The sequence below is a fragment of the Mercurialis annua genome, linkage group LG7 (assembly GCF_937616625.2).
Source record: "Mercurialis annua linkage group LG7, ddMerAnnu1.2, whole genome shotgun sequence".
Classification (NCBI taxonomy): domain Eukaryota; kingdom Viridiplantae; phylum Streptophyta; class Magnoliopsida; order Malpighiales; family Euphorbiaceae; genus Mercurialis; species Mercurialis annua.
Window position 1 is genome coordinate 10407627 of NC_065576.1, and position 13247 is coordinate 10420873.

Here is a 13247-nt window from a genome sequence, read left to right on the forward strand (position 1 = left end):
TTTTTGGCCTCCATTATAGTAGATGTCATGCCATACTAGAAGGATATATCGATGCAAGTTGGAATTCTAATATTGGAGATCATAAATCTACAATAGTATGGGTGTTTACACTTGGCGGAGGTGTAATTTTTTGGAAGAGTAAGAAACAAACATACAACACTCTTTCAACCATGGAATCAGAGTTTGTTGCTTTCACAGGACAAGAAGCTGAATTGTTGAAGGATCTTTTATTGAAAGTTCCATTGGCTAAAGATGATATTATAAAAGTGTTGACACATTATGATAACCAAGCCATTTTAACTAGAGCATACAATATACAATAGGAAATCTAAACACATAGTTCTAAGACAAACTTATGTGAGAAAATTAATTAAAGATGGAATCATTTCACTCACGTATATACGATCAAGCTATAATTTAGCTGATCCGTTTACTTATTAATCACTAGCTAGAGATTTAGTAAAAACTATGTCGAGAGAAATAGGACTGAAACTTCATGAGTAAGAGTTCTAACAATGGTAATAACTCAATCTAACGTTAGAAAATCCTTAACCTTAGATTCAATGGGTAGTAACAAACTGCTAATTTGGATAAAAGTGAAACATTATATAATAATATTGACTGTTCCATTAGGAGGATTGAGTTCTTTTCAAAATTTTAATGAAGTTCGGTTATGAGAATATTTCTTTCACGATAAATTTACGAAACAAGATAAAGCACATGGACATAAATAGTGCTAAGCGAACACCGATCTTGTTACATGGAATAACAAGTTCAAAGCTCAACTACCTGAAATTTCAACGAGATTTTGTGCTATTTCACTGGGTTATGTTTAAATCTAAAGGTACCTAATTATATTAGCATACTCGTTTTTTTTTTTTTTTGGTAAGCCCAATGTGTTGAGAAGAGAAGAGTCATGGTTTTTCGTCAAGGGTCGCAATGTTTTAAAAGAGGTGTGACTTTTGGTCAAGGGCCGCAACTTTTGATAGAAGATGTGACTTTTAGTTTATTAGGGTCGCGATTTTTAAAAAAAGGTGTGACATTTGGTCAAGGGGTGTGTCTTAAATCAAGAATCGCAATCTTTAAGAAACAACACCTATTTCTCTATAAATAGAGACTCAACATCATAATAAAATGATTTATTGATTTCTCAACTTCTTTATACTTCCAGAAACATATTCTTACCTACTGTTGGATTTCATTTTGTCTTGTACAAATTCAACTAGACTTGTCGTATCTTAAGTATTCTTGCGTGTAGACTCTCTAACATTTAACAGTGTTCGAAATACTATTAGGAAAGCGGATGAGCGATTCAAGTCTTGATACTATTAACTTATAAAAATTATCTAACAAGTAGGAGTAGGGGCGAAACCAGTCACTTGACAAAGGCAGCGACCGCCTCCAGATTTTTTTTTTTAATAAAATTATCACTTCAAATTTTAATTTTTTAAAAAAGTTTGGTTACTAATTTTTTTAACACGATTAGCTCCTTCAAATTTTACTTTATGCAAATTAACCATTTCATAATAGAATTTCTAATTCCGTCTCTGAATAGGAGGCCCCCTATTCCGAGCTTATTCGCAACCTCATATAAGCAACGTCTGTTTCCACCCGACTAAAGTTGGTTTCCAACGCATAAATCGATCCTCCATTTTCCCAAAACTGTTCTCCATATGGGTAAGTTTACCGATCAAATTCTCAATATATCCATAAATGAGAGACAAGAGTTGGTCAGTATGGAGACCAGAAGATGGTTTTTGATAATCACCACTTATGCCTTTCGTAAATCCGTCGGTAAACGGTTGGGCGGTTGCCTATACTACAACTTTTAGTGGGCATTTAACACTAGTTAGATGGTGTATTTAAGCTATGTTCAATATAAATTTGTAGTAGAGGCAGCATGGAGAAAAAGAAACAAACATAAATTTAATGTTTGAATTCATTTCAAAAAAAGAAATGTTCGAATTTGGTTTGGTAAAAAGTATAAAAAAGAACACCTTCATAAAAATACACATAAATTTTTAATATTAATTTAGGACATAACTAAACTTTCATTATTTCAAAAATGATCAATTGAATTCTTTCGTCCATCAATATTTATAAATCACCGTTAATAGGTGACGTATCTCCCATAACTTTAAAAAAAAGATACAAAACTGTCTGTATGTGTGATGTATTTATCAATTTTATATTTGAGAATCATTTATCATTTTTTCACCCCCTTCTACCTAATTAGCTCTAATTAATTAAAAAATTTATTAAAATAAATTAAAATCTAATTAAAACAATCAAAATCCAATCAAAACTTAATTAAATCAATCAAAACCAGTTAAACCTAATTAATTCTATCAAAATCACATCAATCCTAATTAAACCTAATCAAACCAATCAGTATCAATTAAACCAATAAAAACTCAATTAAATCCATTTAAACCAATTAAAATATAATTAAACCAAATTAAATTTAATTGAAACATAACTAAAATCGAATTAAATTTTTATTAAACCAATCGCACACCATCGCCGCCCTCCTCCCGCAACGAACCACCGCTAGCCTGAGGGTTCATATCAGTTCTATGAGAACTGACGAGCCTCGTATGTTTTCACAGAACATACGTTTGTTCTCTCGTCTGAGAACAAACATGCTTCTTCTGTTCTCATATGAGAGAACAAACAAACGTTTGTTCTCGCGTTTGAGAATAGACAGTGTCGTCTATTTTTAGGAAAAAAAATTAAAAAGAAAAAGTATCTATTGGGTCCTTAATTTAAATTTTTTATTAATAAAAGATTAATTTGAAAAATATTATAAATATTAAAGTCATTTTTGAACCTTTTTTTTCTTATAAATCTGATTTTGTTAACTGTTCTATTTAACAAATGATTTTATATGTACGATTTAAAATTTTAGAGGTTTAAATGTTCGGTTCTGAAACAACGGGGGTCTAATTGTGCCCAAAATTAGTTTAAATTTTAGGCTTAATAGCAAAAAAAAGCCAAACCTTTACGACTTGTTGCAATTATATCCAAACCTTTTAATTTTTGCAATAATATCCAAATTGCATTATTTTGTTGCAATAATATCCAAATTGCACTTTTTATGTGATTTTTTTTGAGTTTTTTTGCCATTTTTTGGGAATTTTACTATATTATTATACATCAAAACATAATAATAGCCTAATATTTTAATTGAAAACAACGAGTTTAGCCATCAATTTGACTATTATTGCTACAAAAAATGCAATTTGGATATTATTGCAACAAAAAAATGCAATTTAGATATTATTGCAAAAATTAAAAGGTTTGAATATAATTGCAACAAGTCGTAAAGGTTTGGGTTTTTTTTACCATTAGGCCTAAATTTTATGAATACTTTTGGAGAAAGTACAATTTTTTTTTTTTTACCTTTTGCCATTATTTTATTGATATGCTTTGCAATTCTTGAATTATCCATTCTTAGCACCTTATTTATCAATCATTTATTGCACATAGATTTGCAGGATTACAACATATCTACAAATCAAAAAACAATTGATGATAATAAATCTACATTTCAAATTGTGGGATCTCAAGTTTAAGACTAAATAATAAATTAAAACCCTACTATTCATCTATATAATGAAAAGAAAACATACAGAACAATCAAACATAATAATATACATATAATTTATCACTAATTATTGTAGTGAATTAGTACCATGAGTGGTATAACAAGTTACACAGCCTTGCTAATCATATTAAATACTCTTCTGGCAATAAACAATTATTCTTGTGTTAGAGCAAGACCAACAATTCATGTGCACGTCATCAATGGGTTGACAGCAGAATCTTTGCACGTCCATTGTTATTCGAAAGATGATGATTTAGGGCAACATTTACTTGCAGTCTCCGAGCATTTGGATTGGAGTTTTCGAACAAGTATCTTTGGAACCACAAGATTTACTTGTGAAATGAATTGGGCTCAGGGTCACGGCGTGTTCAAAGTTTTCTGGCAAGGTCCGACAATTCAACTTAGATGCTACAAAAACTGTATTTGGTTGGCGACTGCTACTGGTTTATACTTGAAGGATTTTAGCTTAGATAAGTTTGTATTTGTGTATCCATGGGAAAAATACTAATCCTGCCTACCATATATATATATTTAGAACATGGTTTACCTCAAGATTATCAAGTCTCAATAAAGTTTTTCATATTTTAATTAATTGGTGCATGCTAGTTCATATAAATATATGGTAAAATGAACTTATCTATACACAACTATTATTGTAGTTTTGCTAAATATGGCATGATTTTTAAACTTTGCGAATTTGATCTATCATTTATTCGATTTTTGCCAAATATATCCAAATATATTCAAATCTTGGATATATTTGGTAAATATTAAATAAATCATATCAAATTGGAAAAGCATAAAGATAATTATATTATATATTTGGCAAAATCCCAAAATCCCAATAGTTATAGGTAGATAAATTCATTTTGTCTAAATATATTTATCATCCAAAAATACTCTATTTTTTTGAATTTTTTTTAATAATTGAGAAGGGGCCCGGGAACACTTGTGGGAGGAATTGAACCCACGATTTAACAGTTTGTTGTCCAACGCTTATAACATTTGAACTATAACTCATTAGTCCTTTTCGGCTTTTTTATATGGACTGTTAAATACCGTCCCGACTTTACTACATACCGCCCATATTATTAACTTTCTATCCTTTACCTATCAAAACCTAAAAATCCTATATTCAAACTGTCTCAACTCACATTCAAACCCGAAGAACGACGATAACTATTCAAAGCCTAAATGTCAGAATTTAACCGGGTAAGTGGACGGAAACACCCGGTAAGTAATCATTTTTATTTTTTTTAACTTTTTTGATGGTTTTTAAAAAAAAAAATATTTTTGCTGCCGAACGCGAGTAGTAATGAAGTATATACTGCTAAGATCAAGTCTTCTCAGCAGAATCCAAGTGAAGCACATAAGTCTTCCTCATTGGTGCACTCTCAGCCACATCAGCAAGCAACAAGTACAGTGTGTCAACAGAATCCAAGAGACAACCATAGTGTTGCAACGCTCCCATGCTTCATAAATTGGATCTGTTGGCAATGGAACAGGTATTGAACCATTGACAAATTTGTACTTGTTCTTCGATAGTAGTGATATTCTCATGGATCTGAACCATGTATGATAGTTTCCTTCGACTAATTGACTGGAAACAAGCATTAGTGATGGATTTTCTCCTGGATGGAGAAAATAAGGACTTGAAATCATTTCTTCAGGCCTTAACTCTCTGTTAACATAACTTGCCATTGTTACTCACAGTAAAAGCTTCAGAAATGAAGAAGAAGAAGATTGAAAAGAAGAAAGAAGAAGAATACTCAGAGCTTTTCTCTGAGCTCTGATACCATGAAGAGAAAATGAATCTTTATTGAATTGGAAAAGATTACAAACTATGTTGGTAACTGCCATGCTTTTATAGACTAAGCATTTAACAGAAAACCAACCAATTCTAACAGAATACAAAAGCTGTTAAAATAACTAATTGACAACTAATAAACTAACAGAATCTAGCTAACAGAAGTTATAAGAAGCTTGTGCTGATGAAGCTTGCTGCACACACATGAGCAATGTATGTTTGCTTCACTTGGATTCTGTTGACACACTGTACTTGTTGCTTGCTGATGTGGCTGAGAGTGCACCAATGAGGAAGACTTGTGTGCTTCACTTGGATTCTGCTGAGAAGACTTGATCTTAGCAGTATATACTTCATTAAGTAGGGACACCTCCGAATCGCGTCTGGCAGCGTGCCGCACGTCCGCAGGAGACGTGCGGCATGAAGCCTCACGTCTCCGACGGATAAGCGACTGTTAGCCGGACATGATCCTAAGGTTTTTAAATGGGCTCATTTAGGCCACTAGTATTTTTCAAAAAATGGTCATATATATTCCTAACCGTATTAAGTGTAAGAACCTAAATAAGTCTATTTAGAAACGTTAGGGGCATACCTTTTCAAACCATAAAGGTATAAATGATCCCGAGCCAAACATTAGGAGCATATGTAACCTTATCCCTTTAATATAAATAGGTCTTATTTAAATTTGAATTATGTCCGAATGATTTTGAAATCATGAAAAAATTAATAAAAATAATTAAAGTTATTTCTCTTTTTTCTTAGAAAATTATAAAAAATACAAAAACGGTAATTTTTTTTTCAAATGCTAACTTTACAAAATCTTTACATTCACTATATCTTTTTCTTTTATATTTTTTATCCTTTCAATAAAAAAAAACATGTCGCATCAATATTGGTAATGTTAGATATATTAGACGGAAAATGCTTTATAACCCAACACTTTGTACCAACTCTTTTAATCCACCTTACGTGGCAAAGTTTCATTCGTCTAATCCCCACCCAAAAGTGTATATCTCAAAAAACAGAATTTAATCAATCTATTCTTTGATTGCCACGTCAGGCGGTACAAAAAGGTGGGTTAAAAGTGTTGGGTTATATAGCATTACTCATATTAGACGCATTAGTGCGTCAATGCTTAAGACACGTGGCCGCGTTAGCATGCCATCTCATTAGTAACGATATCTCAATGCAATTAAAGATACATTCTAGATACCTATTTAATACGTCTCTCAAATATCATAAATACATAAAAAAATACATTTTTGTCTTTATATTTTTTAAACTTCCAATAAAAAAATGAATGTCTGTGCCAGTCATGTTTGACGCATCAGTCTGTCAGTGCGTCAAAGCGTTAACTTTTTCAGCACGCCATCTCATCAACAACAATACCTAATGCGTTAGAGATACATATATGATACATCTCAAATGCGTCTCTTATAAATCCAAAAAATACACATCAGAAATAACTTAAATACATTCTCTTTCAAATAAATATTAATTTAATAAAACATGTCTAAGATGTTTCTTAAGATGTATTTGATCAACGTATCCTTATTATATAATTTACATATGATAGAAGTAGCATTGATACATAATAAATGATAGATACATCAATTATAATTTTTTTGGAACGTGATTTATTGACATTTCAAATACATATAGATAATATTCAGTGTGTTAGAGATACAACTCTAATGTAGATTTTATACATCTACGATATATCTCAAGTACATATCAAAATAGCTCAGATACATTTTTGTTCAAATATATATTTTTTATTTATAAGACGTATTTTTAGATGTATTTAATATATATATCATTGATATATAATTTTTATATATATTAATATATAATACATGACAAATCTTGCAATTTCCATTTTCATGGCCTTATTTGTCAATCAATAATATATATGTAGAAAGAAAAACCAATTAATGATGGCAAATCTACAATTTAAAACTGAATCTACAAATTTAAAGCTATGAGATTTCAAATTTAAGACTCAACAATTTTTTTATTCATCCATCTATAAGCAAAAGAACAAACAAACATGATTATATATATATATATCTCTATAAACTACAACTAATAATTTTAGTGAAGAAACATGAGAAATCATATAGTTTTGCTAATCATATTAAATATTTTTCTAGCTACAAACAATTATTCTTGTGTTAGGGCAAGACCCCTAATTCATGTGCATGTCATCAATGGAATAAACGCTAATGTTTTGCGCACGCATTGTTATTCAAAAGACGATGATTTGGGGGAACATGTAATTCCATTCCCTGGACATTTAGATTGGCGTTTTAGAACGAGCATCATCGGAACCACACTATTCACCTGCGAAATGAACTGGTCGCAAGGCCATGGCGTCTTCAAAGTTTTCTGGCAAGGTCCGACATTTGAACGTAGATGCAATTACAAGGACTGTATTTGGTTGGCTTCTGCTACTGGTTTATACTTGAAGGATCTTAACTTAAATAAATTTATATTCGTGTATCCATGGGAAAAATAGTTATGCTACCTGCGATATGTATCACATGGTTTTACCTCAAGACTATCGACTATGACTAATAAAGGTTTTCAAATCGTTTATATTTTTTTTTTTGTATTCTTTAGAAATAATAAGCTATATTGATACGGATTTTCTACAAAACTAAAATGAAAAAGTTACGTATACTAGCTAAAAATGAAATTTCTTAAAAAGGAAGTTATTGATTGAATATAAGAATTATTTCTATTAGATTATGTACTGATTAGATGAAAAAAATTATCTAAGAAAATTATCTCCAATTACTCTGATCGAATTTGAATATCAGGAGGATTACTTCATTATTGATGTATGTTTTGATGAAAAAAAAAATCCAAAATGGTGGAAATTGCAGATCTTGAAAATAGTCCCGACACGCAAATATATTAATGTTTCATTTATCAATTTGTTGTTCATTGATCGATTTATTAGTAAAGTTTTCATTAAATTTACTATTTGTTACTCTTAGGGTATCTCCAATTATAGGGATCAAAATAGCATAATTTTACAATAAAGTTAAATTGTTGCATTATTTTATCTCCAACATTTAACTCTATTTTTTTCTCTAAAGAATATTTGCAATATAGTTTAATCTGGTAAATTTTTAAATATTTTATAATTACACCCATGAATTATTCAATACTTACAAAATACATCTATATATTTATTTAGAATAAAATATATTATCAATTTTAATAATATATTTTCTAAATTAATATATTTATATATTTTTAAATATATAAAATAGCTATATTAATTATTTACCAAATTAATTAATGAAAATATAATTTATGTTTATATATATAAGCTAAATATGTTAAAATAATTATATTTATTAAAAAAATATTTTTTAAATAACAAAATACATAAAATATACTCTATTTATAAAGTGTTGAATAAACTAATACAAATCTATTTTGTTTAACGTTACATATTTAAATTTCCGATTAAATTGAACATTTTTATTTGACTATATTGTAAAAAAACTAACAAATATAAAAATAAAATTTATAATAAAATCAAAAAGTAAAATAGAGTTAGCTATTTTAATTTTCAATAGTATTCTATCTTAAGATACACTATAATTAATAGAGTGACTCTATATACAGTAAAAAAATAAACTGTGATACATTCTAAATATTAATGATACTAAATTTTTTATTTTAAAGGTAGAATTATTATAAACTATGCTATGAATGCTAATGAGTTAGTTCATTTAGTTAAAAGGAGAAAAGTTAAACTTTTTATTCTGAAACTAGAATTTAACAAGACTTTTGACAATTTAGATTGAAATTATTTTTTGCATGTCTTGGATGTTTAGTTGTCTATCATCAACCTCTACCTATGTTTTTATGAACGGCAGTCTTATTGACCCTTTTCAGCTTGAAAGGGGTATTTGACAGGAAGATCCAATTTTCCCATATCTATTTGTGACTGTAGTTGAAAGATTGAAAAGTTTATTGCAAAAATTGAAAAAAATGGGTTTAATTAACAGTTTAGTTTACTCAGAGGATCATTAACCGTTATCTCTCTTATAATTTGCAGAAGATACGTTTTTTTATATCTTCCTTTTGATTTGGAACGTCTACAAAATTCGACTACAATTCTCTACTGCTTTGAATCAATTATAGGTTTGAAAAGTAATTTTCATAAGAGCTCTAGACTTTTTATAAATGTCTCTGATTTTAATGTTGATATAACTTCGCAGACGATGATCATCGTTCTGGTTTTTACATAAACCTCCTTTTTTCGTTTTTTTAGTAGAGAATTATTGTATGTGTGAGGTTGGTTCACTAGCTCGTCCTTCATTTGGACATGCTGCTCATCATTCTGTTGTGTTGCAGGGAGCTATTGCCATAGTTGTGGTTAATATTTTAGGTCAGTGTTCTATTGCTGCCGCTGCTCAGGGGACGGGTGGAGCTGCTGTTGTCACGACGGGGGAGAGAGGTTCTGCCAGGTGGTCAGTTTGCAGGGGTTTCAGTAGAACAATTCCTGTTATCATGGCTCCGTTTTCACAAGTTTAAAAATTAAAAAAAAAAAACACCTCAAGTTAAGTTCTTTATATGGTTAGCTTTGCATAATAGAGTTCAATTTTTAGATCTTTTGGATAGAAGTTCGATTATCTCTACTGAAAATTCCTTATACATTTTTTACGGTGTTATGGAAACGCAAGATCATATTTGTATTCGCTGTGTTTTTCCAGAAGTATTTAACATTTTCTAAAGATTAGATATGGTATGAATATTTCCTCTCTTTTGTGGATTTTATGATATAATGAAAAAATATTATTCAAACAAAATCCTATTGGTAATTGTAGCAGATTATATGGTTTCGTGTGGTGCAAGTGTAGAAATGTAAGAATTTTTCAGAATAAAGCGCAAAATAAGGATGTGATGATTTTTAACTGTTTTTTAAAGATAATTTGTTTTATATATACAAAATTTATATAGGAAGTTTTCTTACTTGGATATGGATGTTTTTAGGAATCATTATTGTATCGTATTCTCTTAACCGTGATTGTTTTAGTCTTTCCTCTAAGTAGTAGTTTTTAGTGTCCCAAAAATTTCGAGTTGGATTTTTCTATCACTTCTTGTGGCGTTAAGGTACATATTATTCATTAAAAAAAATCAGTGTAATAGTAATTATATACAGTTTTGGAATTGAAATCTATTTAAAATATAGTTGGTAAAAAAATTGAAGGACGCATGTAGAGCTATCAAAAATATAAATGAACATTCATAACTAAATTTAATTTGTTTAAAATCATTAAATCTTTATATCCTTATTAATTCGAGTGCAATTTTTTTATGAATAATATGTATAATAAGCAAACAATAAATAGAAAAAATTTGTTTAAAATTTTCGCATAAAAAGTGATACGCTAATGGCTTCAAATTTTATTACTAATTTGTTTGAATATTGAAAAAATTAATAAAAATGTTAAAATAATATTTTTATAGATCTAACCAAATTAATTGACAAACACCCACCATGATATTTATTACTCCCTCCGTCCCAATAGAGTTGTCCACTTTGAGAATTTTTTTTGTCCCAAAATTCTTGTCCACTTTCAAAAAGTAACTAACTTTACACTTAATTTTCCTACATTACCCCTATTTAAAGTCCACTAATAAAAGTAAATTGTAAGTGGACCCTACATTAAATAGGGGTATGACAAGAAAAGTAAGGAAAATTTTACAAAAACTATAAACAATGATTGCTTTTCTTAAACTATGTGATAAAGGTAAAGTGGACAACTCTATTGGGACGGAGGGAGTACTTTATTTGGCCTATAACTTACATTCATGGAATATTACATGCATGCATGTCTTCTAAACCAAAAACAGCAAGCAAATCCGGAAAATAAAAAAATAGGTTCTAAAATGTGAGAAATTCTTAGGTATCACATAATGATACGTCATTAAAATGATGGCAATCTTGTAATATTACTATCCAAATGTGTAAATAAATAATAAATAAATTTACAAGATTGCCATCATTTGAATGACGTGTCATTATGTGATAGGCTTAGTCTATGGATGATGTGGTGGACCGAGTCTACCTAAAAATTTCTCCTAAAATATTTGAAAATCTTGCATATTCCACTCCTAGAACCTTATTTATCAATCATTTGCTGGGCAAAGATATGCAAGATCATAAAAATATATTTAAATAGAAAAAGAAAAGACAATTAATTAATGATGATAAATCTACATTATAAAACTGTATCTGCTTTTTAAAATTGTGAGATTTCAAATTAAAGAGGCTGTAATTTTTTCATTAATAACAAAAAAACCAAAAAAATACTATTCATCATCTATATAAGCAAACAAAAACACATCACAAACAAACAAGATAATACAAATATATTATTTCTTACTATTGTAGTGAAGAAAACATGGGTGGTATAACAAGTTATTTATCCCTGCTAATCATATTGAATATTTTTCTAGCTATAAACAATTATTCTTGTGTTAGGGCAAGATCAAAGATTCATGTGCATGTCATCAATGGCTTAACAGCTAACGATTTGCACGTTCATTGTTATTCAAAAGACAATGATTTAGGGCAACATTTACTTGCAGTGTCGGAGCATTTGGATTGGAGTTTTAGAACAAGCATCTTCGGAACCACACGGTTCAGTTGTGAAATGAACTGGGCTCAGGGTCACGGCGTCTTCAAAGTTTTCTGGCAAGGACCGGGACTTCAACGGAAATGCGATTACAAGGACTGTATTTGGGTTGTTGCTGATGATGGTTTGCATTTGAAGGATTTTGGCACAAATAAATTTGTATTCATGTATCCATGGGAAAAATAATAATAATAATCCTACCTGCCATTTAGCACATAGTTTTACCTCAAAACTATCAAGTATCAATAAAGTTTTTTATATCCTAATTAATATTGGATATGATATATTTGTAAGTCCCCAAAAAATAATTTTAAGTTTTTTTTTTACGTAGACTCATTAGAGAGATTTTTAGATTAATGGGTTTAGCTCTTTCAAAAAAACAATTAAATAGAAATTCTTAGATAAACCGAGTCAATTACGTCATCCGTAGATTAAGCCATTCATAATACAACACCACATTAAAATAATGGCAATATCGTAATATCATCATTAAGATTTGAATGCATTTATTGCACAGTTATTATGATATTGCCATTAAAAGGCTTAGTCTATGGATAACCCAAGAATCTCTCATTGTTAAAACGATCTTGAGATTTTATTTTTAATAAAAAATATTTGGCTAGATTCTGAAATTAAACCACAATCTTATAACAATCTAAAATTTTAATTTCCTGAACTTGTAGATAAAACTCTCTTATGCTAAAATCCGTGGATTATAAAAAAAAATCATGGATTTTGTTCCTTTAAAATACCTCAATCCAAACAAAACATTAATTGTGATCATGCATCATAGCGCTTTCCAGTTTGACATTCGTTCTACCCTTTCTGAATCTACCCAACACTTCACCACAAGGTCTTTAAAATCATCTTTTACTGTCCATGCCTCTTCAAAGTGATGCTTGTTCTTTCTCACGCCTCCTCGGTCTAAAGTATCCTTCTTTCTATCTCCCCACATTACAATTGGTTTGTGATCGAAACCCCAAAAGTCGAGATGATGCTCCTCACAATCTGGGAACAAAGCTTTCCAATCCGTGTTAACTACAAATCGATCTAATCGTTCCATGATCACTCCACTACCTCTTCTTCCCCACCAAGTAATGCCATCATCCTTATGCCCTGCATCAAACAATCTGCTCTCATCTAGGACACGCCTAAAGTTCATCATCAAATA

The 13247-nt window shown here is 29.8% G+C and overlaps 2 protein-coding genes across 2 annotated transcripts; both read left to right on the top strand.

The window, feature by feature from the left end:
- The first annotated feature begins 3695 nt into the window (after positions 1–3695).
- On the top strand, positions 3696–4115 carry LOC126656779 (S-protein homolog 1-like). The gene has a single exon (XM_050351397.1). The coding sequence runs from the start codon at positions 3696–3698 to the stop codon at positions 4113–4115; it is 420 nt and encodes a 139-aa protein (XP_050207354.1).
- A 7727-nt stretch (positions 4116–11842) lies between these two features.
- Positions 11843–12283, top strand: LOC126656780 (S-protein homolog 74-like). Its single transcript, XM_050351398.2, has one exon. The coding sequence runs from the start codon at positions 11843–11845 to the stop codon at positions 12260–12262; it is 420 nt and encodes a 139-aa protein (XP_050207355.2). The 3' UTR covers positions 12263–12283.
- The last annotated feature ends 964 nt before the right edge of the window (positions 12284–13247 follow it).

Excerpts from the sequence above, each read along its gene's own strand:
- LOC126656779 (XM_050351397.1), top strand. The coding sequence starts at position 3,696 with ATGAGTGGTATAACAAGTTACACAGCCTTGCTAATCATATTAAATACT.
- LOC126656780 (XM_050351398.2), top strand. The coding sequence starts at position 11,843 with ATGGGTGGTATAACAAGTTATTTATCCCTGCTAATCATATTGAATATT.